Here is a 20149-nt window from a genome sequence, read left to right on the forward strand (position 1 = left end):
TTGGTGGTGTGTTTTCTAATGAAAGTTGCAGTGGCAACTGTTCAGCGTGCTAGATCCCCATCTCAACATGCAGCCAGTAACACAGCAGGCACTGCAGGACCAAAAGGGAGCCCACCAGAGCACACACACCTACCTCCTCCAGCTCCACAGCCTCCGTGGAAAACGTCATTGTCGTTTTTTGTTGTTGTTTTTAGTTTTAACAGCGAGCATGTATTATTTTTATTTTTTTACTCTTTATACTTGTACTTTTTTTTTGCATTACAATTCTTATTACACATATATACCACAATTTTTCATGTCTGTTTGTATATAAATCAGGTTGACACCCAATTCGTGTCTTCATACATGTACTTTGGATAATGATGCTCATCACATTCCACCATCTTTGCTAATCCCCTGCCTCTCCCTTCCCTCCCTCCCCTCTTACCTATCTAGATTTCATCTATTTGTCCCATGCTCCCCCTCCCCACCCCACTATGAGTCAGCCTCCTTGTATCTGAGAAAACATTTGGCATTTGTTTTTTGCACTGTCACTTTTTGAATGGTGGTCAAACATAAGCTTCTACTAGATTTCCTTCATCTACGAGTTGTAAAATTTCAGACATTTCCACTGTTTTGTGGTGCTGGGGATTGAATTCAGAGCCTCGCATGCTACCACTGGGCTACTACCCCAGCTATAATGAGACTCTGGGATAAAACTGGAAATGGTCCCTAAACCTTTCTGCATAGCAAAGCACTAATTGTAGCTGAAGCAGTGAGACGACTTCATTTTGAAAAGCTTGCCTCAGTACTTTCCAGCAACTGTAAACCCCACTCCAGGCTTAGTTTACTTTCTTGATTTTAATAATTATCACATCTTTGACTTTGAAGAATATGAGTTTAGAATTCACTTTAATAAGAGGGCTGTGAGCTAGACTTGGGAGCTGAGGCAGGAGATCAAAAGTTCCAAGATCAGCCTCAGCAACTTAGCAAGGCCCTGATCAAGACTGTCTGAAAACATGAAATGAAAAAGTCAGGGACGTGTGGCTCAGTGGTGGAGGACGCCTGGGCTCAACCCTCAGTGACAAAACAATGTACACAGGGGAAAGCTGAGGGGCACCTGACCATCACCATTGTGACAGAAAATCTCCACTACCACTTTGCAAGACAAAGATAGATGCAAATGGAAGTAGCACATCTTTTTTTTTTAAGAGGACAGAGAATTTTATTTATTTTTTTAGTTCTCGGCGGACACAACATCTTTGTTTGTATGTGGTGCTGAGGATCGAACCCGGGCCACACGCATGCCAGGCAAGCGCGCTACCGATTGAGCCACATCCCCAGCCCCGAAGCAGCACATCTTTGGCTGAGCTTCCCATCCTGCAATTGTGCAGCTGTTATTACAGACCAACCAAAATTCTGCACTTATCCTGGTATTCTGGTAATCTTTGTTCTTGCAAAGTAATTAGAAAATATTTAACGTTTTATGGGACTGGGGTTGTTACTCAGTACTAGAGTGCTTGCCTTACATGCGTGGGGCATTGAGTTCAATCCTCAGCACCACATAAATAAACGTATTGTGTCCATCTACAACTAAAAATTTAAAAAAACACATTGAACATTTTAAACGTTTAACAAGTGGTTACAAAGCCAACTGGAACTCTTTGACAGACTGGAAAGCCATTTCCAAGTTTTTGGAATCTTATAGAATAATCTAACTTAAAACAGAAGAATCTCCCAAAGGCCATCTTAAAATACACTTAATCCTTATACTAGTTTCAAAAGGCAATTATGTTCTCACGTATGTTTAAAGGTTCTTTTCATGGAGATATTTTTGCTTTGTTTTAACCCCTCTGAGGTGTTTCTAGTGATAGTAGCAGCATTGTTGAAAATCCTGACACATAGGTAGGTCCCTCTGTGCAAATTCTCCAGTCTTCACAGGAAGACACTAAAACAGAAGCCCGTATCTACGCAATCTTAAATACAGAATACCCGAAAACAGGCTACTGTAAACGACAGTTTATTTAATCATTTTGTTTACAACTGAAACTCTGGGAATTCAAAATTAACATCCTTGCCTGTGAGCTTCTTATAGACACCAGAAAAGGTTTCAACCTATAAGGAAAAAAAAAAAAAAAAAGAATCACAAACTTAAATAAATGCACACACAGACCCCAAAACCTGACGTCTGTGAAAATGCCTGGCATGATTTTCCTCCTGGACAACCAGGGATGAAAACTCCTCAGGGCATCCCTCCAGAATCCCAGGACCAGGGACAAGCTCGACTCCAGCATCCCCGGACAGACTCTGCATCCTGACACAGTGCCGTTCCTCCTCTGCAGCACATGGATGAAGCCAGAGGGTCAGCGGGTGTCCCCCACCACCCACCCCGATGTGTGAAAACACAAGCCTTCCTCAAAGCCAATCCCGGGTCACTTCCATTCTTCCTAACAAAAAGGTAGAGAAATTCAAGTGTCCAATTTCTAAAACATCCCCAATTGAGAACCTGGCACATAGAGTCCAAAGGACTTGGGTCGAGGTGGCAAAGGAACAGCCAGCCCTGAGCCAGACAGGCAGCCCTGGGGTGCACCCTCCTCCCAGCAGTCAGGCCCCTCCACCAGGATTAGCCCCCCACCTTGTGTTCCACGTTGTTCTGCTGTGCTTTGTCCAAGTGAACTTTTATAAGCCGGCTGCCATCCAGCTTCACACGAATCCTCTTGCCCACAATTTCACTCGGGAAGACCAAGTCCTCAAGGATCGCATCATGCACAGCTGTCAGAGTACGGCTTAAAAAATAAGCAGAAAAATTAAGCAATCTAGCAATGTCTGTGCCCTAGTAAGCCCCGGAGGACACCTCTCAGTCAAAACAAAACTCCTGAAATCCAACCTTTGATGAAAGAGAGTTAACAGTTCTGTCTCTTCTATTTTAAATGTGACACCCTGGTAAACTACATGTGCACCAAGCCATTGTGAGGACTCATCTCTATTTTCACACGGTTTTAAAAATAACCTCTTTACTACTTTGTGGATCCTTGTCCAAAGTAATCTTTCAAAAATACCAATATGATCACATAATTTACCCACTAAAGGTCCTTTAAGAGCTCTCCATGGCCTCTTAAGATGTCACCAAAACTCCTGTACTATTCCATCCCAAAAGGTGCTGTTCTCTCATAGTTGTGGGATGGCGGCCCCAGCCAGGTGGACCCTGATTTTCCATCCATCCCCATTATGTAAATGACACGGACACCTGTTCCGTACTGGAGCAGCACCACCAAGCTCACCAGCTGCCCAGCTGCTGCCTCACCTACCAATCAAAAGGTTCAACTGCACAGTCCTTGATTCACAATGTGATTATACCTGGTAAACCCATCAGCAGCAGGAAACACAGAAAGTCAAAAACATATTTAATACACCCGAACTGCTGAGCGCCCTAGCTTAACAAGAGTCCACTGTGGACTGCCAGTTGTTCCCTCTTGAGATCATGAGGCTGACCAGGAGCTGTGGGCTCACCGCCACTGCCCCACATCATGAGGACTGTATCACATATCACTAGTCTGGGAAAAGAGCCAAATTCAGAATTCCAAGTACAGTTTCTATCGTTTTTGCATGACTTTACAGTCAAATCAGGCCAGGGACCATCTGTAATTCCCAAGTTTTGGGTACCTACTATGTACCACAAGATGCCAGGATTGAGTCAAGAGACAGTTCTTATTTTTGACATTTAAAGCAGACTGATATTGTGGCTACTTGTCTAGATTTCAGTCACCACAGGGTGGGTAACAGACACTACGTCGTGCTCATTTGTATTTCCTATCTGGCAGTACCCACACACACAGGAACTGCTTTCTAGTGGATCTCAGGATCCACGTTCCAAAGTCTTCATCAACTTTCACAAAGTCATTACTACTCATTAGTGAAACATTCTTATAGTACTTGGAAAACACACCACTGTGAAATTAGTCAATTACTTCCTTTAAAATGTAAACTAAGGGCTGGGGATGTGGCTCAAGCAGTAACGCGCGCGGGGTGGTGGGTTCGATCCTCAACACCACATAAAATAAAAATAAAGATGTTGTGTCCACCGAAAACTGAAAAATAAATATAAAAATTCTCTCTCTCTCTAAAAAAAAAAATGTAAACTAAAACAGAAACAAAGCTATTCTTAAGAGTCATCTCTCAAATTCTGTTTTTAAAAATCATTTAAAACGGGAAACAATGGCAATGCAACTTTAGTAATCACAAACCATGGGACTGAAGTTGTTCAGAGGGAAAGAACCCTTACATAGCCAAAAATATGAGGGGTGGGGCTACTGAAAAGCAAAATCAATCTGAGAGCAGGTAACCAGACTGGAAAAGTGGCATAATCACCACAACCTGTTAAATGTATCTCAGGGAGCGGGAGAGTAAGATCAGAAGTCCATCTCACTTCTGCCTCCATCCCCAACTACGTCCACCTCCACTGTACCTAGCTCGCTTTCCTCAACAGCTAAGAACTGAGGATTTCCCTTTCATTCTATCCTTTGCTGAAAAAATGGACAGACTCATCTTTTACATCACTGCTCTATTATACTGTATAAATGCCTACATGAATCAACCTGACCTCTACATCTAGAATGAATTCCACAGAGGAAACCAATGTCACTCGGTCAAGATTCTTAGTGAATAGCTTAGGAAGAGCCAAGTCCTGGCTGAGAACATCTGGAAATCACAGGTTTGTGAGGACAGAGCATCAATCAAGGCTGCAGATCCGGGAGACAGTCCCTTAGCTGTGTTCCTACGCTCAATTAATTCCTCACAGGTTTTCAGAACTGGGATTCCAAACCCCTTCTACCTTCTAAGTGTCAAGATTTTAAAAAAGAAGCGGGTTAAAAGAAAAAAAAAAAAAAGAAGCTAGTCTCGAGCCTGTGATCTTCCTGTCTATATCTGCCTCCTGGGATTACAGGTGTGCACCAAGGCACCAGGCCCCCAAAATCCTGAATTCTTATGCCACTCCCACTGCCCATGAAACAAATTCAAAGTTCTAGAAAATCAGACACTTCCTTTTCCCATCCTCAGGCCCCTCTCCCGTCTCTTACACCCGTGGTAACAACAATCCCTGTTACACCCACAATACTAAAGTTCCCATCTCTATTTTCTAGGTATTCATAGAACAACTTGAGTTTTAAAACTTGTCAGCACTTTAAGTTAACTGAGCAAACTCTCCTGGGCTTGGGTCCGTTTTCTCATCCATGAACTAGGGAAAACAATACTATGGTACATTCCTAAGTGCGCCACTTCTGGCAGTTAGAGAAACAGCCAGAATAGTTTTTTCTCAAATTGGTCCCTAGGGAAGAGTCTGCAGGGATCCTGGAATCCAAAATTTGAGAAATCAACTACTAGAGACACTAAAAACACAAGGCCTAGTTCAGGAAGTCAACTATTAAGTAAGTCTATGCCAAATAAGCTGAAGCATCAGAAGGGCACCTCACTTCTACCTCCATCCCCAATTATGTCACCTCCACTGTACCTAGCATGCTTTCCTCACGCCTAAGAACTGAGGGTCTGGAATCAATTCTACAGAGGAAACCAATGTCACTCGGTCAAGATTCTTAATGGATAACTTGCTGCAATACACATCATACCTTGTACAAATCACACGCCAGACAGGAGCCCAGCACAATTCAGTCACAGCTGAAAAACTCACCTTCTTGGACGCTTCTGCTTATTTTTCGTGCGGCTTTTTCGAGTTGGTTTAGGCAGAATTCTCCTCTGTAAGGTAAAAATTATATGAGGAAAAAAAAAAAGAGCCATAAGTTGACAGAAAGCTAATAATTGTTGGGTTTTTAAATATTTTTTTAGTTGTAGATGGACACAATGCCTTTGTTTTTATTTTTTCAGGTGGTGCCCGGGACCTAACCCAGTGCCTCATGCATGCTAGGCAAGTGCTCTACCACTGAGCCACAACCCTGACCTAACTGTTAGTTTTTTAAAAGAAAAAAAGTCGGGGCTGGGGATGTGGCTCAAGCGGTAGCGCGCTCGCCTGGCATGCGTGCGGCCCGGGTTCGATCCTCAGCAACATATACAAAGATGTTGTGTCCGCCGATAACTAAAAAATAAAAAATATTAAAATTCTCTCTCTCCCCCTCTCTTTAAAAAAAGATAAATAAATAAATAAATAAAAAGAAAAAAAGTCAAAAGTTTAGGAAAAACCTAGACCAAACAACCGAGGAACCCCTTTCTATAAAATTACTTCCAGAATTTTCAATAATTCAGAATCCACAGCTTATTTTACCTAAGTAAAACTCCCATATTTCTGACATCTCCCCATATTCAACAAAGCCCACTATGCAACACAGGCAGAAGATGGTTGATAGACCCAGAGTACTACTACTACTTTTTATAATATTTTTTAATTGTTGATAGACCTTAATTTTATTATTTATATGTGGTGCTAAGAATCAACCCAGTGCCTCACACATGTGAGGCAAGTACTCTGCCACTGAGCCCCAACCCCAGTCCCAAAGTACTACTTCTTATATTCCCAATCAATCTTGGCCCTTTATTCCCCACAGACTAGTTTGCACCAAAGCCAGATGTGAAGTTAAAACACTCATTTGCTCCCTTCTCTACAAGGTATCCAGGGGCATCTTTCAATCTCAGAGCCCATGTCAGATTCAGCAGAGGATCAGCACAACCTCACAGGCCCTCGTCTGGTCTGGCTGCCCTGTCAGCAGCCCACTAGACACTAATGGCACTGTATCATGGAAAGCCCTTCTGACTCCTCAAGAGAACGTATTCAATCACTTAACTCAACATGACCACAACTTCCCGGCACCCTACGCAGCGTGCTTGTACTCTTAACAGGGTTGTTGTCTGCATTGTGATTACCAACACAGCTTAAACCAAAGTACTTGGTCAAACTCAGGAAAAAGAACCTTTCACAGTAACAGATACCTGAGCAATAAAAACCACATGCTTCCCACTGAACTTCTTCTCCAATTCACGCACAAGCCGGACTTGGATTTTCTGAAAAGATTTCAGCTGAGGAACTGGCACAAATATGATGATAGCTTTCCGACCACCACCAACTTCAATTTCCTTAAAAAAAAAAAAGTCAACAAGCTGTCACAGACCAGACCCCTGTCTCACTGAGAGATGCCTTTATCCCTTCTAAACATCACTTTGCTATGGTTTGGACCTGGCTTGAGTGTGTGCGCAGGTCCATGAGTTGCGACATAAGCCCACCGTGAACACGGCTCACCCACAGGGCCTTCAAGCCCACTGCAGGTGGCTCTGTGAGGGCCCGGCCTGTCCTTTGCCATGTGATGCCAGCAAGAGGTCATCACCAGACAGAGCCCCTCCAGAGCGGAGTCAGACGAGCCTCCCCACGCCGGGCACACCTGGCACGCCCAGCTTTTGGCTCGTGAACCTAACGACGACCCTGCACGCAGGCCCGGTCTCCTCTCCCCGAGGCCAGGCGGCGCAGGCACTGACTCCAACACCGACGGCCGGCGGTCCTGGGCACCAAGCCGAACCTCCCAACGCACCGCGGGTGCGACTGGGCGCAGTTTCGCGGAACGCCGGCAGCCCGCCCGACCCCGCTCACCTTGGCCGCCGTGATGTTCAGCTCCCGCAGCTGGGCCTTGAGGTCCGAGTTCATCTCCAGCTCCAGCAACGCCTGCGGGCAGACACAGCGTGGGCGCCCGCCCCGCGCGCCCGCCCGCCCGCCGGGTCCCGCCCGCGCGGCCACTCACCTGCGAGATGCCCGACTCGAACTCGTCCGGCTTCTCGCCATTGGGCTTCACGATCTTGGCGCTCGAGCTGAACATGGCGCGATCCTGGGGGAGCACGCGCGGTCAACGGGTCGGCCGCCGCCCGCCCGGCCTGCCAGGGCCATCGGCGGGCGCGGGCCGGTTAATCCACTGCATCCCACCGCCGAGGCGAAGGGCCCACAGTCCCGACAGACCCCATGGGGCCTTTTCCCCGAAGCCAGCCGAAAAGCGCGGCAGAGCTTAGGCCCCGTACCACCTACCTTGAAGAGAGCCGGCTTAGAAAGAGGCCCAGTTCTCGCGAGATCTCATCATATCCCGGAGGCGGAAGGAAGGAGGCGGGAACACCAAAAATAGAGAGGCGGAAACCGGAAGAACCACTGAGAAGCCGCAGGACAACTAGAGCGTCCCGGAAGTGGGTCCCGAGCTCCAGTGTGTGAGCTTCGCTGGTTAGTCCTAGAATGCGGTACTGGGTGTCCCCTGGTTGGGAATCGGGTTAATACATACGTCATAAAACGAGCTGGGAAATACTTCTTTGTGTTCTGTTTTCTGGAAAAGACTGTGGAAAATTGAAATTAATTCGGCTTGGAGCATTTTGACAAATTCTGTGAAATCAGAGGATTTCTTTTTTCAATTTTTAAAAATAATTACAGGACTATTCAAATTATCTATTTCATATTGGGTGAGATTTGGTAGTTGGTGCTTTGTAAAGAACTGGTCCATATCATCTAAGTTGTCCAATTTATGTGTGCTAGCAAAGTAACCAAGTAGGAATGTGATTCGAGAGCCCACAGAATGGGAGAAAATCTTTGCTTTTTTGACAGAGGATTAATATCCAGAATATATAAAGAACTCATACTTAACACCAGCTGGGCAAGGTGGCTCATGCCTGTAATCCAGTGACTTGGGAGGTTAAGACAGGGGGATGGCAAGTTCTAGGTCAGCCTCAGCAATTTAGGAAGACTTAACAAATGAGACCTTGTTTCAAAGGTTAAAAAGGCCTGGGGATGCAGCTCCCTGATAAAGCGCCCCAAGGTTATAATCACTAGTAATAAAAACTTAACCACAAAAATCAACCCAATAAGTGGGCAAATTAACTAAAAACTTCTCAAAAGAGATAAAAATGACCACCAAATATATGAAAAAAAAAATGTTTAACATCTCTAGCAATTAGTAAAATGGAAATCAAAACTACACTGAGATTTCATCTCACACCAGTCGGAATGGCAATCAACAAGAGTATAAATAATCATAAGTGATGGAAAGAATGTGGGGAAAAGGAACACTTTTACATTGTTGGTGAGATTGTAAATTACCACAACCACTATGGAAATCAATACAGAGGTTTCTCAAAACACTAGGCATGGAACCACCATGACTCCTCTATAACTTCCCTTGGTTTTTATCCTGAAGAATTACTTTACAGTGATACATGTATACCCATGGTTATAGCAGCACAACTCACAGTAACCAGCCTAGGTCCATCAACGAATGAATAAAGAAAATGTGGTATACGTACACAATGGAGATTTATTCAGCCTTCAAGAAAAATGAGAGGTGGAGGCGGGGGTGTGCTGTAAGCCAGGAGGGTGGGCACTGGGTTCTCTTCCTCGTGCTCAGCATTGATCCCCAGCTGCAGCCACCACCACGGTCGTCCTGCCTGGCCCATCCCAGAGGTGAGCCTGCAAGGTTCCTGCTTGTGTCCCTGGAGCGTGGGACTCTGCTGAGCTGGAGCTGTGTGTTTCACCTTGATAGCTGCAGCCAACAAGGGCAGTCAGCCCAGAGTCTGGAGTATCCACCTTGCAGCAGGCCATGATGCCAAAGGCTCCCAGAGCCATGTCCACGTTCATGAGAAGCTACATGACTCAGTGACCGGGGTCACCCAGAAGGGGGACAGCAGCTTTCTGGTCAAGGTTGGCTTCCTGAAGATCCTGCACAGGTATGAGATTACCTTCACTCCGCCCTGCCCCGCTACCCTGCAGTCTGAGCATGGACGTCCCTGGGACACCTGTTCCTAGCCTTCACCTCAAGATCCTCAGCGTCATGCCCATCCCTGAAGGTGGGTCCCCTCCTGGAATTCCGGAGGCCTGCCCTCCTCCAGTAGGTCCCAGAGGTGAGTGAGAGTGAGAATATGGGGTATTTCAAGTCAGGGACATGGTACCTCTTAAGAACTTGCTGTGATAACTTGGTAGTTCTCAGGTCCCAGGCCTCCCTTCCTAGACTGAAGCCAATGAACTCACACTGCAGTCCTGCGTCCACCCATGGCCTGACGGTTTCCTTAGTGGGGAAGTTACCAAGATGGGAGCCACTGGCTTTGGGCCTCCAACCTCCCTCCTGCCTGCCCTTGAGGAAAAACCTGCTGGAGCCGCAGAACTTTGTGTGGCTAACTTCTAGCACCCACTAGTCCCAGGCTTTGGGTTTCACACTGCTTCTCCCAACCCTGCTGGCCTCGGGCCCTGCTCCACCCCCTGCCTTCAGCTTGGAAGAGGCTAGGGTGTCCGTTTCTGCGTGTACTGCCCACAGACCCCAGCTTCAGTTTCGTGTCCCCCTTTCCCCACCTTTTCATGACCTTGCCCTCTAGGGGACTTCAGGCAAGGTGCCTTAGGCATTTGCCTTGCTCTTGCCCCAGTCTGCTCACATTCTACCCTGTCTGCCTCCCTTGTTCTCCATCACCCCCTCACTGCCTGCCTTTGTGTGGAATACACAGCCCTGCTTTGGGGGGAAAATGAATATGGCATTTTCAGGAAAATGGAAGGAACTTGAGACCATTAGGTTAAGCAAAATAAACCAAACTCAGAAGATCACAGGCCCTGTGTTCTCTTTCATGTGGAAGCTAGAGAGGAAAAAAGAAAAGAAGGGCGGTGGTGAATCTCAGAAAGGGAGAGAGGGTGGTAGGTAAGGAGGAAGGGGAAGTGCTGGGGAGTGGAACTGGCCAAATTTTATTGTGTGTATGTACAAATATGTAACAACAAATCCTATGTACAAATAGAATGCACCTGTAAAACTATGGAATAAATAAAACAATTAAATTATAACATAAACAGAAAAAAGTTATTACATGTGCAGAATTATTCACAGTATTCCCTTGTCCTATCAATGTTAATAACTTTTGGGGGGGAGGCGGGTACTGGGTATTGAACCCAGGGGGAGTTCACTACTGAGCCATATCTCCAAACCTTTTTATATTTTATTTATTTTTTATTTGTTCTTGTTAGCTATATATGACAGTAGGGTGCATTTTACATTATACATATATGGAGTATAATTTATTTCAATTAGGATCCCATTATATTTTATTTTGAGACAGGGTCTTGCTAAGTTGCTTAGGACCTTGCTAAGTTGCTGTGGCTGGCTTTGAACTCAGGGTTCTCCTGCCTCAGCCTCCCAAACTGCTGGGATTACAGGCACGTGCCACTGTGCCCAGCTAATGTTAATTTTTAAAGATAGATTTAACTGGATTTGACAAGGAGATTTTACTTCCTTCAAGTCAATATTTTATTTCTAGTTCCTGTTAGAGTGAAAGGATCACCTGGAGACAGAGAATATATACCCATCATTAGCTAGGCAAAAAGAACAAAGTCCTGCTCAGTGAGGTACAAGTGAAATTCCAGCAGTATCAGGAAAATAGAGTCTCCTGGGAAGAATGGCCAAGCATCTTCCGGAAGATCTGACTTCCAGAGTGGAAAAAGGGCACTCAGCACCCACAAGAGAGCAAGTTTTCAATAAGGGGGAAACGGAGACACTGGAGTCCGGTTTGCTCAAGGTGCTGCCTGCCTGCAGGACAACCCCAATTTGTTTAGCACTGAGAGTTACTGTGGTCACAGAGTCCTTACTGTCCTGTGGCATTGTGATGTCCCCATAAGTTGATTTCACATGCCCAGACCTACCTTACAGCTGGTCATTAGATGGGTGTTACTGTCGTTGATGGAAGGGTGCATAGGGATATCAGGGATGAGCGCTTGTTACATCAGTGTTAATTACATTCATGTTACTTTGTTAATTCAGGGCTAATTAGTTTTCTCCAGAGCAAAGTGTACGCATAAGCTTAGTAACCATTCTTCATACTCAGGGTCCTGTTTTACTTCTGGGGTCAGTTATAGGTGCATCATCAAAATGCCCCTTTTCCCTGCCAGCCTAAGGCTGTTAGCTTTCCTGGAAGGGAGAAGCCTGGTTGCAGGGAGATGTCGCACTGCCATTGCATGTGCTGCCCCATGGGGAAGGCAGTGAAGTGGCCTCCCTGCCTAGCACTGATAAATGGCCAAATTAGGAAACCCAGCTGCAACCTAGATTCATCATCTGTCCTTATACCCAAGAGTGCTACCCAGTGGGATACCTGGACTAGAGGAAGAGGAAAGGGGGCCCAGGACATTGGTCTGCATAGAACGAGGTGGGGGTTCCAACCAGGGACTCAGAAAAGAACAGGGTTCCTGTGTTGTGGACCTCCCTCCTGTTTGTGAATCAGGCTCAGCAGCTGCGTAGCCAAAAAACAGGGATAAAATAAGCAAACTAAATCCACTTAACTGGACTTAAGGAATTCCAGCAACTCTGGAGGCTGAAGAAAGAGGATTACAAGTTCAGAGCCAGCCTCAGCACTTAGCCAGGCCCTGTCACAAAAAATAATAAAGGCCTGGAATGTGGCTCAATCCCCAGAATAAAAATTAAAAAAAAATAGAAAAATAAAAATAAATCTGTTGGAGATATAAAAACAAACCAGCAAACCAACGTCCACACTGTGTGAAAGAGCCCTGAGGAAGGATCTTGTTTTGGAGACTCGTGATCTCAGTGCCTGAGATGCAGAAAGCCCAGAAGTCAGACAGGTCGGGAGCCCAGGGCTCCAAAGTCGTCCTTTCTCCTCCAGATCCTCATGTTCATAAACAAGTGACAGAGAGGAGTTACTGATGAGTCCTTGCAGGTAAGACACGTGTATGGACCTGTCTGTTTGACCAAGAACTAATGGATTCTCTCCTCTCCTCTGCAGCTAGCAAGGCTTTGATTTATTATTACCCATTGGCCAGTGTAAGTGAAATGAATCAGGGAGCTGGGAATGAAGGCTAAAATCCTGAGTCAGGAACTTAATGGGAGCAAGGTCACTGGCTATTCTGTAAAGCTTCAAGGTCCCTTTTCCTGCATGACACCTCGTGATCTTCAGGCACAGAGACCTGTCAGGAGGATGGAAACTACCAATTCATATGTTCATATTTAAAATACAGAAATGTTTACACTTTTGATTTTTACTAGAAACTGATAATTTGCCCCTCTTCAATATATTTCACCAAGAGCAACAAATTCTTGCCGTTAACTTGCATGAAATAGGCTTGAGATCAGAAGGAGCATGGCCCGAGACGGCGCAGGAACATCAGGCAGTTGGTCAGCTTGCACAGCCACCATGCAGGGCATCACGATCTCCTTTTTCACAGGAGAGAGAAAACTTCAAGCAGGTCATCAGATTTATAGCGCTGGTGACTGTGGAGCTGGAATTTGAAGTTGATGTGCATGAACTTCCGAGCTCAGGCTCAGGGGAGAACAAACAGGCATCAGCTGAGAAGTGATACACACATGGCCCTGGGTGACCCCCGTAGCTCTTCCAGGGCCGGAGGGCCGAAGGACTGGAGGGCACAGAGCCCTCTGCTCCACCCCATTATGGTTCTTGGCTCTGGTCACCAGGCACTTGATCCTCCTTGGCTAGTGAGAAGAACTGGGGTCTGAAGGGAAGTCATGTGACAGGGAATGCACCAGGTCTCAAGCCTAGCTCACCGCTCACCTTGGGGTGCATCACATGACAGGGTGAGTAGCAGAAGTGCAGGGAGCCTGGAGAACTGCGGGGGAGCTGCCCTGGCAGGCATCCGTCCTTCCTAGGACTGCAGGGGGTTTCCTACTGCATCAGCCTGGGGGTTCCAGAGGGAGTGTCCCTAGGACAGTGCCATCCAGGGGAATTTGACACCAAGAGTGGATTAGTCAACACCCTTCTCCAATCATTCAAGGAAAATGTTTTCAGCTGTAATCATGTAATAGTAATAGTCATCTGCTGGGTTTCTGCTCTCGCGACTAAAAGGCTCAGGGGTCACTCCAGTAAAACTGGGCTAACTGGGCTGCACGAAATAAGCACACAAGAGACACAAATACCTTTTTCTTTGGGACCGCTGTGACAGCTCCTCTGACTTTAAGGGTCCCCAGAAAGAGAGCGAGAACACTCGCTGAGCCCTTTTATTGAGGAGAAGCTATTCAAATGAGGCCAGGGGTCAGGTTTCAGGGGGCTGAGTCTATCTTCATGATGTCCACTGTCAGCAGGTTGACTGACACCTGGGTAGGCCACACCCAAGGGCACAGTAGGAGAAGGGGACACACACAAGGTACTTCCATGGAAGATTCTATCCTAAACAGGGCAAGGGGTAATATTACAAAGGAACAGGTGAGCGTAGCTTCACCCATGGGGCTCTAGCAAGACACCCATGCACAAGAAACAGACCCTCAAACCCAAGAAGGGTGGGGAAAGCTCTGCCACATTTCTGTGACTGAGCGCCTCAGCACCCAGCCGGGGAGTGTGCCTCAGTCACGTGTGAAGTTGGTCTCCCACAGTCATCATTTTCTTAATCCATTAAATTTAACCAATAATTATATTTTAAAATAATAGATTTTGATTTAATTAAAACTCAGCAGTAACTATGAATAGTTTCTTTGCTCATGAAGGAAGATTTCTCCTGAGAAGGCACTTATTGGGCAGTGTTTAGAAGGACTGGTGTTTGGTGATGATCACAGCAGTCTGACTTCCGGTGTTGTTGCTTACTGTCTTTGACTCTCAGTAGGTAAGATGCCTTTGCGTGCGTCACTGCACCGCGCGCCCGCGCACACACACAGATCCCATTACCCAGCCTTTGGGGTCATGCAGGTGGAGGTGCAGGGGTCCTTTGTGTCACTGCATCGGGGGTGCGGACCCCATCACCCAGCCTTTGGGGGCATGCAGGTGGAGGTGCAGAGGCAGGGTGTGGGATGATGGATGGAAGTGAGGATCTGGAACCAGGAAATGGATGGGCTTTGGGAAAGGGCGTCTGCATCCATAGTCTGGGTTTAACTCCTGTGAGTGGTGACCGGCCCTTGGGTGTGGGTGACTCAGATTCCAAACCGGTGCACCTGGAAGGCTTGTGGGCAGCTCGCTCTGGTGAGCCACCCTGGAGCTCTCTGCTCCTGACTAAGGGCAGGACCACCTTTATGAGCTGAGTGCAGATCCCTCACGGTGCGTGGGCACAGCTCCAGAGTAGGAGCTGTTCGGTGCCACAGATACCCAGGTGCCTGGGCCAGCCACAAGCCTCCTGGGGCCTGTGTCTTCACCACTAAATAAGCATCTGCCCGTGGACCTCATGGGTGCTGTGAGGAGCAGCCAGTAGCAGAGGCGAACCTGGCTGGTCCCCAGGGGGAGCGCCCTGGAGCACCGAGGTCAGACCCTGCCTTCACCTGGAGTTTCCCATGCTGTGGGCCTGGAACAACATTCTGAATTCCCAGGGAGGCTTTTCCAGCTGGCATGAGGCCCTGAGAGTCAGGATACTGGTTCCCGAGGCCCGGTTCTGGCATCAGCTCTGAGTCTTGGCTCTGTCATATCCTGTCTTTGTGTCCGTGGGCAAGTGATACATGTCTCGTCACTTTCTCAGCCACACCAGGATGGTACTGTGTTACACTGAGGATTGACCTGTGGCTGCGTTTAGTACTAGTACAGCGCCTGGACTGCACAGGTTGCTGAACAGCGGTGCAGGTGCCCATTACAGAAAGCCACCAGCCGCTATTACCTGGTCACTGCGGTGTGTTAGACATATGCATTATTCCTGAAGAAGGAATGGCTCCAGGGCGTTTTCTACCAAAAACTGCAGACTTCAGGAAGTTCTAAAGTGCTTTACAGAAACATGACATTAGATTTTATTTATCAAAAAATATAATTTGCAGTAAAATGTGAATTACTTACAAACCCATAGTTTGAAAATATCATTTTATATGTAGTTCTTAAAAAATTTTTTTAGTTGTAGATGGACATAATATCTTTATTTTATTATTTTTATGTGGTGTTGAGGATCAAACCCAGTGCTTCATATGTGTGAGGTAAGTGTTCTGCCTGAGGCACAACCCCAGCCCTTTCTATGTAGTTTTAATATTGTTTGATGATAACATTTTAGGTCAACAGTTCTTAAAGTTCAGATCTTTGCATGGCGCTGTGGTGCACTTTTGTAGCCCCCCAGCAGCTTACAATAAATCCTCGGGAGGCTGAGGCAGGAGGATTGAGAGTTCAAAGCCAGCCTCAGCAACTTAGTGAGGCCCTAAGCAATCCAGCAAGATCCTATCTCTAAATAAAATATAAAAAGGGTTGGGTGTGGCTCAGTGGTTAAGCACCCTTAGGTTCAATCACTGGTATATATAAAAAATAGATTTGGGTCTTAGGGTCCTTTAAACTTTTAAAAATCATTAGAGACCTTGAAGAATTTTTTATTTGCACTCATATTTACCACATAAAAATACAGTGGAGTGGTTGGGGGTCAAGTTCAGTGGTAGAGCATGTTCCTAGCATGTGTGAGGTCCTGAGTTCAATCCAGCACCACACTCGATAAATGAATAAGTAAATGGGGAACTAAGATCATTAATTCCTTAACAATAATCAATTTATATGTTAACATGCTGCCACACATAACATATGTTTGATTTTAAGATAATTATATTGGTGCCAAGGGGCAGAGCATACCTGTAATCCCAGCAACTCGGGAGGCTGAGGCAGGAGGAGCACAGCCTGTGCGATTTAGCCAGACCCTGTCCCCAAATAAAATGTGAAAAGGGACAGGGTGTAGCTCAGAGGTAGAACCCTCACTTAGCATGCTTGAGGCCCTGGATTCAGTCTACAGGAATGCAAAGAAAAAGCAGGCTGTATTTTTAAACAAAGAGTAGAATTATGTACACTTTGCCAACCTCACTGATGCCTGGCTTAATAGGATTAGACAGAGGTACCATTGCAGGAACTGAGTTCTTCCTTTCCTTCTTTTCCCTGAATGCTAGTGCTTTCTGCACCTCAATGTAAATTCAAGGAGTATATTTTTAAATTTTAGTTGTTTTTAGATATTGAAAGGATTTTTTTTCAGTGACTTGTTCATTCATTTAATATTATATTGCTAGGGCAAATACTGTTGTGTGCGGATGCATTTCACTTACCCTGGGTGCTGCAGGTGACCTGCCACAGCTGGGGGGTCCCCTTCCATTGATAGTATGTGGGTTATTTCCACATTTTCTCTACTGTGGAGGTCATGGACGTCCCGCTCTCATAGCCTTCCAGTTCTGGTAGCTGCAGTGTACATCTCAGAGGAATTGAGGGTAACAGGGTATATGAATGGCCTTGACTCTCAAAGAGGCAACACCAAGGTGTAACGGTCAAAACCAACCTGAACTTTCAGTGGAAACATAGGCAACCATCTATATGGATGGTGGTCCTCAGATGTGGTTCCAGGACAGCAGCCTCAGCCTGGGGTTGTGTGAGCAGCACTTCCCAGAACAAACAGTGAAGGGAGCATGTGACAGGATGTCCACTGTCACTGGCGGCCAAGAAATGTAGATGCAGACCAAGGTGTGATGCCACTGACAGACTTAAAAGTCTGACAAAGCTTAGTTACAGGGAGAAACAAAGCGAAGGTTGAAGGAGATCCAAGGAGTTCCCAGAGAAGGGGTCTCAACTCAGGATGAGTGAGGTTCTTGACAATGCCACAGAAATGAGCTTGAGGACACATCAGTTAGATTCAGGTTTATTTAGGGAAGTAGACACCCACTGAAGGGAGAATGTGGCTATCTTGAAAGAGGTGCTATAGGGTCCCAGGCTCTTCTTTTAAAGGAAGTTGGTGAGGGGTGGGCATGGGAAGGTGTGTAGGGATGACCCCAGTCTAGTGATCACAAGGTGGTTAATGGTGTTCTGGTCATTCTCAGAATCCTTAAGTCTCCATTATCTGATCAGGTTATCCTGTTGGAAAGCACACTGTCATAGATACTTTCTTAAAGTATCTTCTCTCTGCACTTAATCTATTAAGGAGTATATTTTTAAGTTTTAGTTGTCTTTAGATATCGAAAGGATTTTTCTTCAGTGACTTGCTTCATTCACTTAACATTATATTGCTAGGGCGAATACTGTTGTGTGTGGGTTAATTAACAGGGCACAAGGTAATTCTCAAAAGTGAATGAATTTTCATGAGTGGTAACTCTGAGATTTAGATTTTCCGGGAATTTGAGTGAAGGCTGGGAGAGCTAATCTGGGGAGTGAGAGGCCTGAAAAGGCCTATGGAACTTCAGGTTAAAATCCCATTCCGTGTCCATCCTTCTGTGTCCTTTTTTTTACCAATCTACCAATTTCTTCTGTCCTCAAAATGACTTTGAAAAAGTCTGCCATAACCCTTAAATGTCCCTTTTTCCAGGTAGTTCAAGGGCTGATGGAGGACCACAGCCAGGAAAGCGCCATCCTAACTAGTTCTCACCCTCAGGGGGCTGGTGGGGCTGGAGCCCCCACAGGCCATCCTGATCCAGTCCCTGGCACATTTCTAGGTTTCAGAAACATTTGCAGGAAGAATATAATGATCCATTATTAACTTTCAGGGACAGGGCTTTTTTAATTTTTATTTATTTTTTTCGTGGTGCTGGGGATTGAACCCAGGGCCTTGTGCATGCGAGGCAAGCACTCTGCCAACTGAGCCCTATTTTTAATTGTTCTTTTTAGTTATACATGACACTGGGATGTATTTTGACATATTAAACAGGGATAGGTCTTCTTTTAAATGAAGAAACTACCTTGAAGAGCATTAAGCAGGAATGAGGCGTGCGAGCCTGAGCGCACTGCGGTCACCTGGCCACGGTGCCGTCCCCGGCCCCGTCCCATCCCNNNNGGGGCCTTTGCGGTGGGCCGGGTCGCGGTCGTGACGGGAGCGCGCTCCCTGGGGGGTGGGTCCCCGTTGTCGGGAGCTCGGGGCAGGGGCGTGGCAGAAGCTGGACCGGACCCTCCCCTCCGCGGTATCAGGTTTTGTCGTCGGTGTGCACACGTGTACTCCCCGTGCCTGGCCGCGACAGCAGAGAGGAAGAAGCACCTCAGATGTCCGCCCGTTTTGTTGCCATACAGTGATTAGTCGACCTTTGTATTTCAAAGACCCCCAACTTGTTGTTATGCTCTGAGTTTGAGGAAAGCCAATGGGGCCGCCGCACCGTCCGCCTGGGGGACAGCAGGGCAGGGGTGTGGAATGTGACAGGGAACGCTACAAGCTGTAGGGTGTGACATTTGCCCCCAGGAGCTGGCAGCCCGTCCTTTCTCACAGTTTCCCACCTAAGAGGAGTCTTCATTAAAAGGGGGTAGTTGGACAGGGAGGGAGGTTGGAAATGACCTGCCTCCCTTTTCCAGGAATGAATGCAAGGCGCAGGTGGACCGGTTTCCTGCTGCCCGGTTTAAGAAGTTTGCCAGTGAAGATGAGGCCTGGGCCTTTGTCAGAAACACCGTGAGCCCGGATGGTGAAGGTACTCGCCTGTCGTATGAGTGTGGTATTTTAGCCCATTCAGAGCCTTCACAGCCAGAGGTCATTGGATCTGTGCATGAGGAGGCTCTGCAATCTCATTTTTTCCCCTGTTGTACAGATTAAAGAGTAGTGCTCATGTCAGTAATAGTGTTAGACACACCAGGACTCTCATCTCTTTTTGCATTCAGTTTATCACTAGGTCATAATTCTTTTTTTTTTTTTTTTTTTTTGGTACCAGGGGATTGAACCTAGGGGTTCTTAACCACTGAGACACATCCCCAACCCTTTTTATTTTTATTTTTTTAATTTTGAGGAAGGGTCTTGCTAAGTGCTGAGACTGGCTTTGAACTTGTGAGCCTCCTGCCTAAGCCCCCTGAGCCACTGGGACTACAGGTGTGCACCACCATGCTTGGCATAATTTCTTTCTTTTAAAAAAGTACTTGTACTGTTACTGGACCTAGAAGGCTATGTTTTTAAAGGATAGAATGTGATTTCCCTCCACAGCATATGTGTATATGGTGTTTTTATTTGGAACAGAGTCATGCAATTTGAATTTCTTTCAATTTCATGTGTTACAGAAAGTATTGAAAGTTAGGCCTAATATAAGGGACATAAGATTTGCAACTCTGATATACATGACTGAGATAAACAGAGTGACTCTGATTTAGAGCACAAGATTAAAAAAATATATTTGGGCTGGGACATACTTAATGGTAGAGCATTTACTGAAGACACATTTGTGTGTGCACGTGTGGTGGTAAATGGTGTGTGAACCTACCTTGAGGAAGTAGGGTTTTGAGTACTTGCAGACTTTACAGGAGAGTTAAGACTGAGCAGAGCCTAATAAGCTCATATGCTCTTTTTTTTTTTTTTTTTTTCATAAAAGAGAGAGTGGGAGAGAGAGAGAGAGAGAGA

The 20149-nt window shown here is 46.2% G+C and overlaps 2 protein-coding genes across 2 annotated transcripts in view; one reads left to right on the plus strand and one right to left on the minus strand.

The window, feature by feature from the left end:
• Nucleotides 1–1983: 1983 nt before the first annotated feature.
• Rps7 (ribosomal protein S7) lies at nt 1984–8066 on the minus strand. Its single transcript, XM_015480015.2, has 7 exons — nt 7991–8066; nt 7713–7796; nt 7565–7636; nt 6913–7056; nt 5663–5727; nt 2615–2765; nt 1984–2094 (listed from the first exon to the last, which is right to left on the minus strand). Exons 2-7 carry the CDS (start codon nt 7785–7787, stop codon nt 2017–2019), a joined length of 585 nt encoding a protein of 194 aa, XP_015335501.1. The 5' UTR covers nt 7788–7796; nt 7991–8066; the 3' UTR covers nt 1984–2016.
• Nucleotides 8067–9249: 1183 nt separating this feature from the next.
• Nucleotides 9250–20149, plus strand: part of Rnaseh1 (ribonuclease H1) — a 21984-nt gene continuing 11084 nt past the window's right edge. Inside the window, exons 1-4 of the mRNA XM_015479444.2 lie at nt 9250–9403; nt 9483–9666; nt 9710–9786; nt 19053–19235. Coding sequence (XP_015334930.1) covers nt 9250–9403; nt 9483–9666; nt 9710–9786; nt 19053–19235 — 598 coding nt within the window. The remainder of the gene's footprint in view (nt 9404–9482; nt 9667–9709; nt 9787–19052; nt 19236–20149) is intronic.

Source organism: Marmota marmota, unplaced genomic scaffold (genome assembly GCF_001458135.2).
Source record: "Marmota marmota marmota unplaced genomic scaffold, marMar, whole genome shotgun sequence".
In the NCBI taxonomy this organism is placed as follows: domain Eukaryota; kingdom Metazoa; phylum Chordata; class Mammalia; order Rodentia; family Sciuridae; genus Marmota; species Marmota marmota.

Coding starts and splice junctions, on each gene's coding strand:
- Rps7 (XM_015480015.2), bottom strand. CDS start 7,787: ATGTTCAGCTCGAGCGCCAAGATCGTGAAGCCCAATGGCGAGAAGCCG. Junction 7,057..7,564: donor TGAACATCACGGCGGCCAAG/GTGAGCGGGGTC, acceptor TTTTTTTTTAAG/GAAATTGAAGTTGGTGGTGG. Junction 2,766..5,662: donor AAGCAGAAGCGTCCAAGAAG/GTGAGTTTTTCA, acceptor TTATTTTTTAAG/CCGTACTCTGACAGCTGTGC.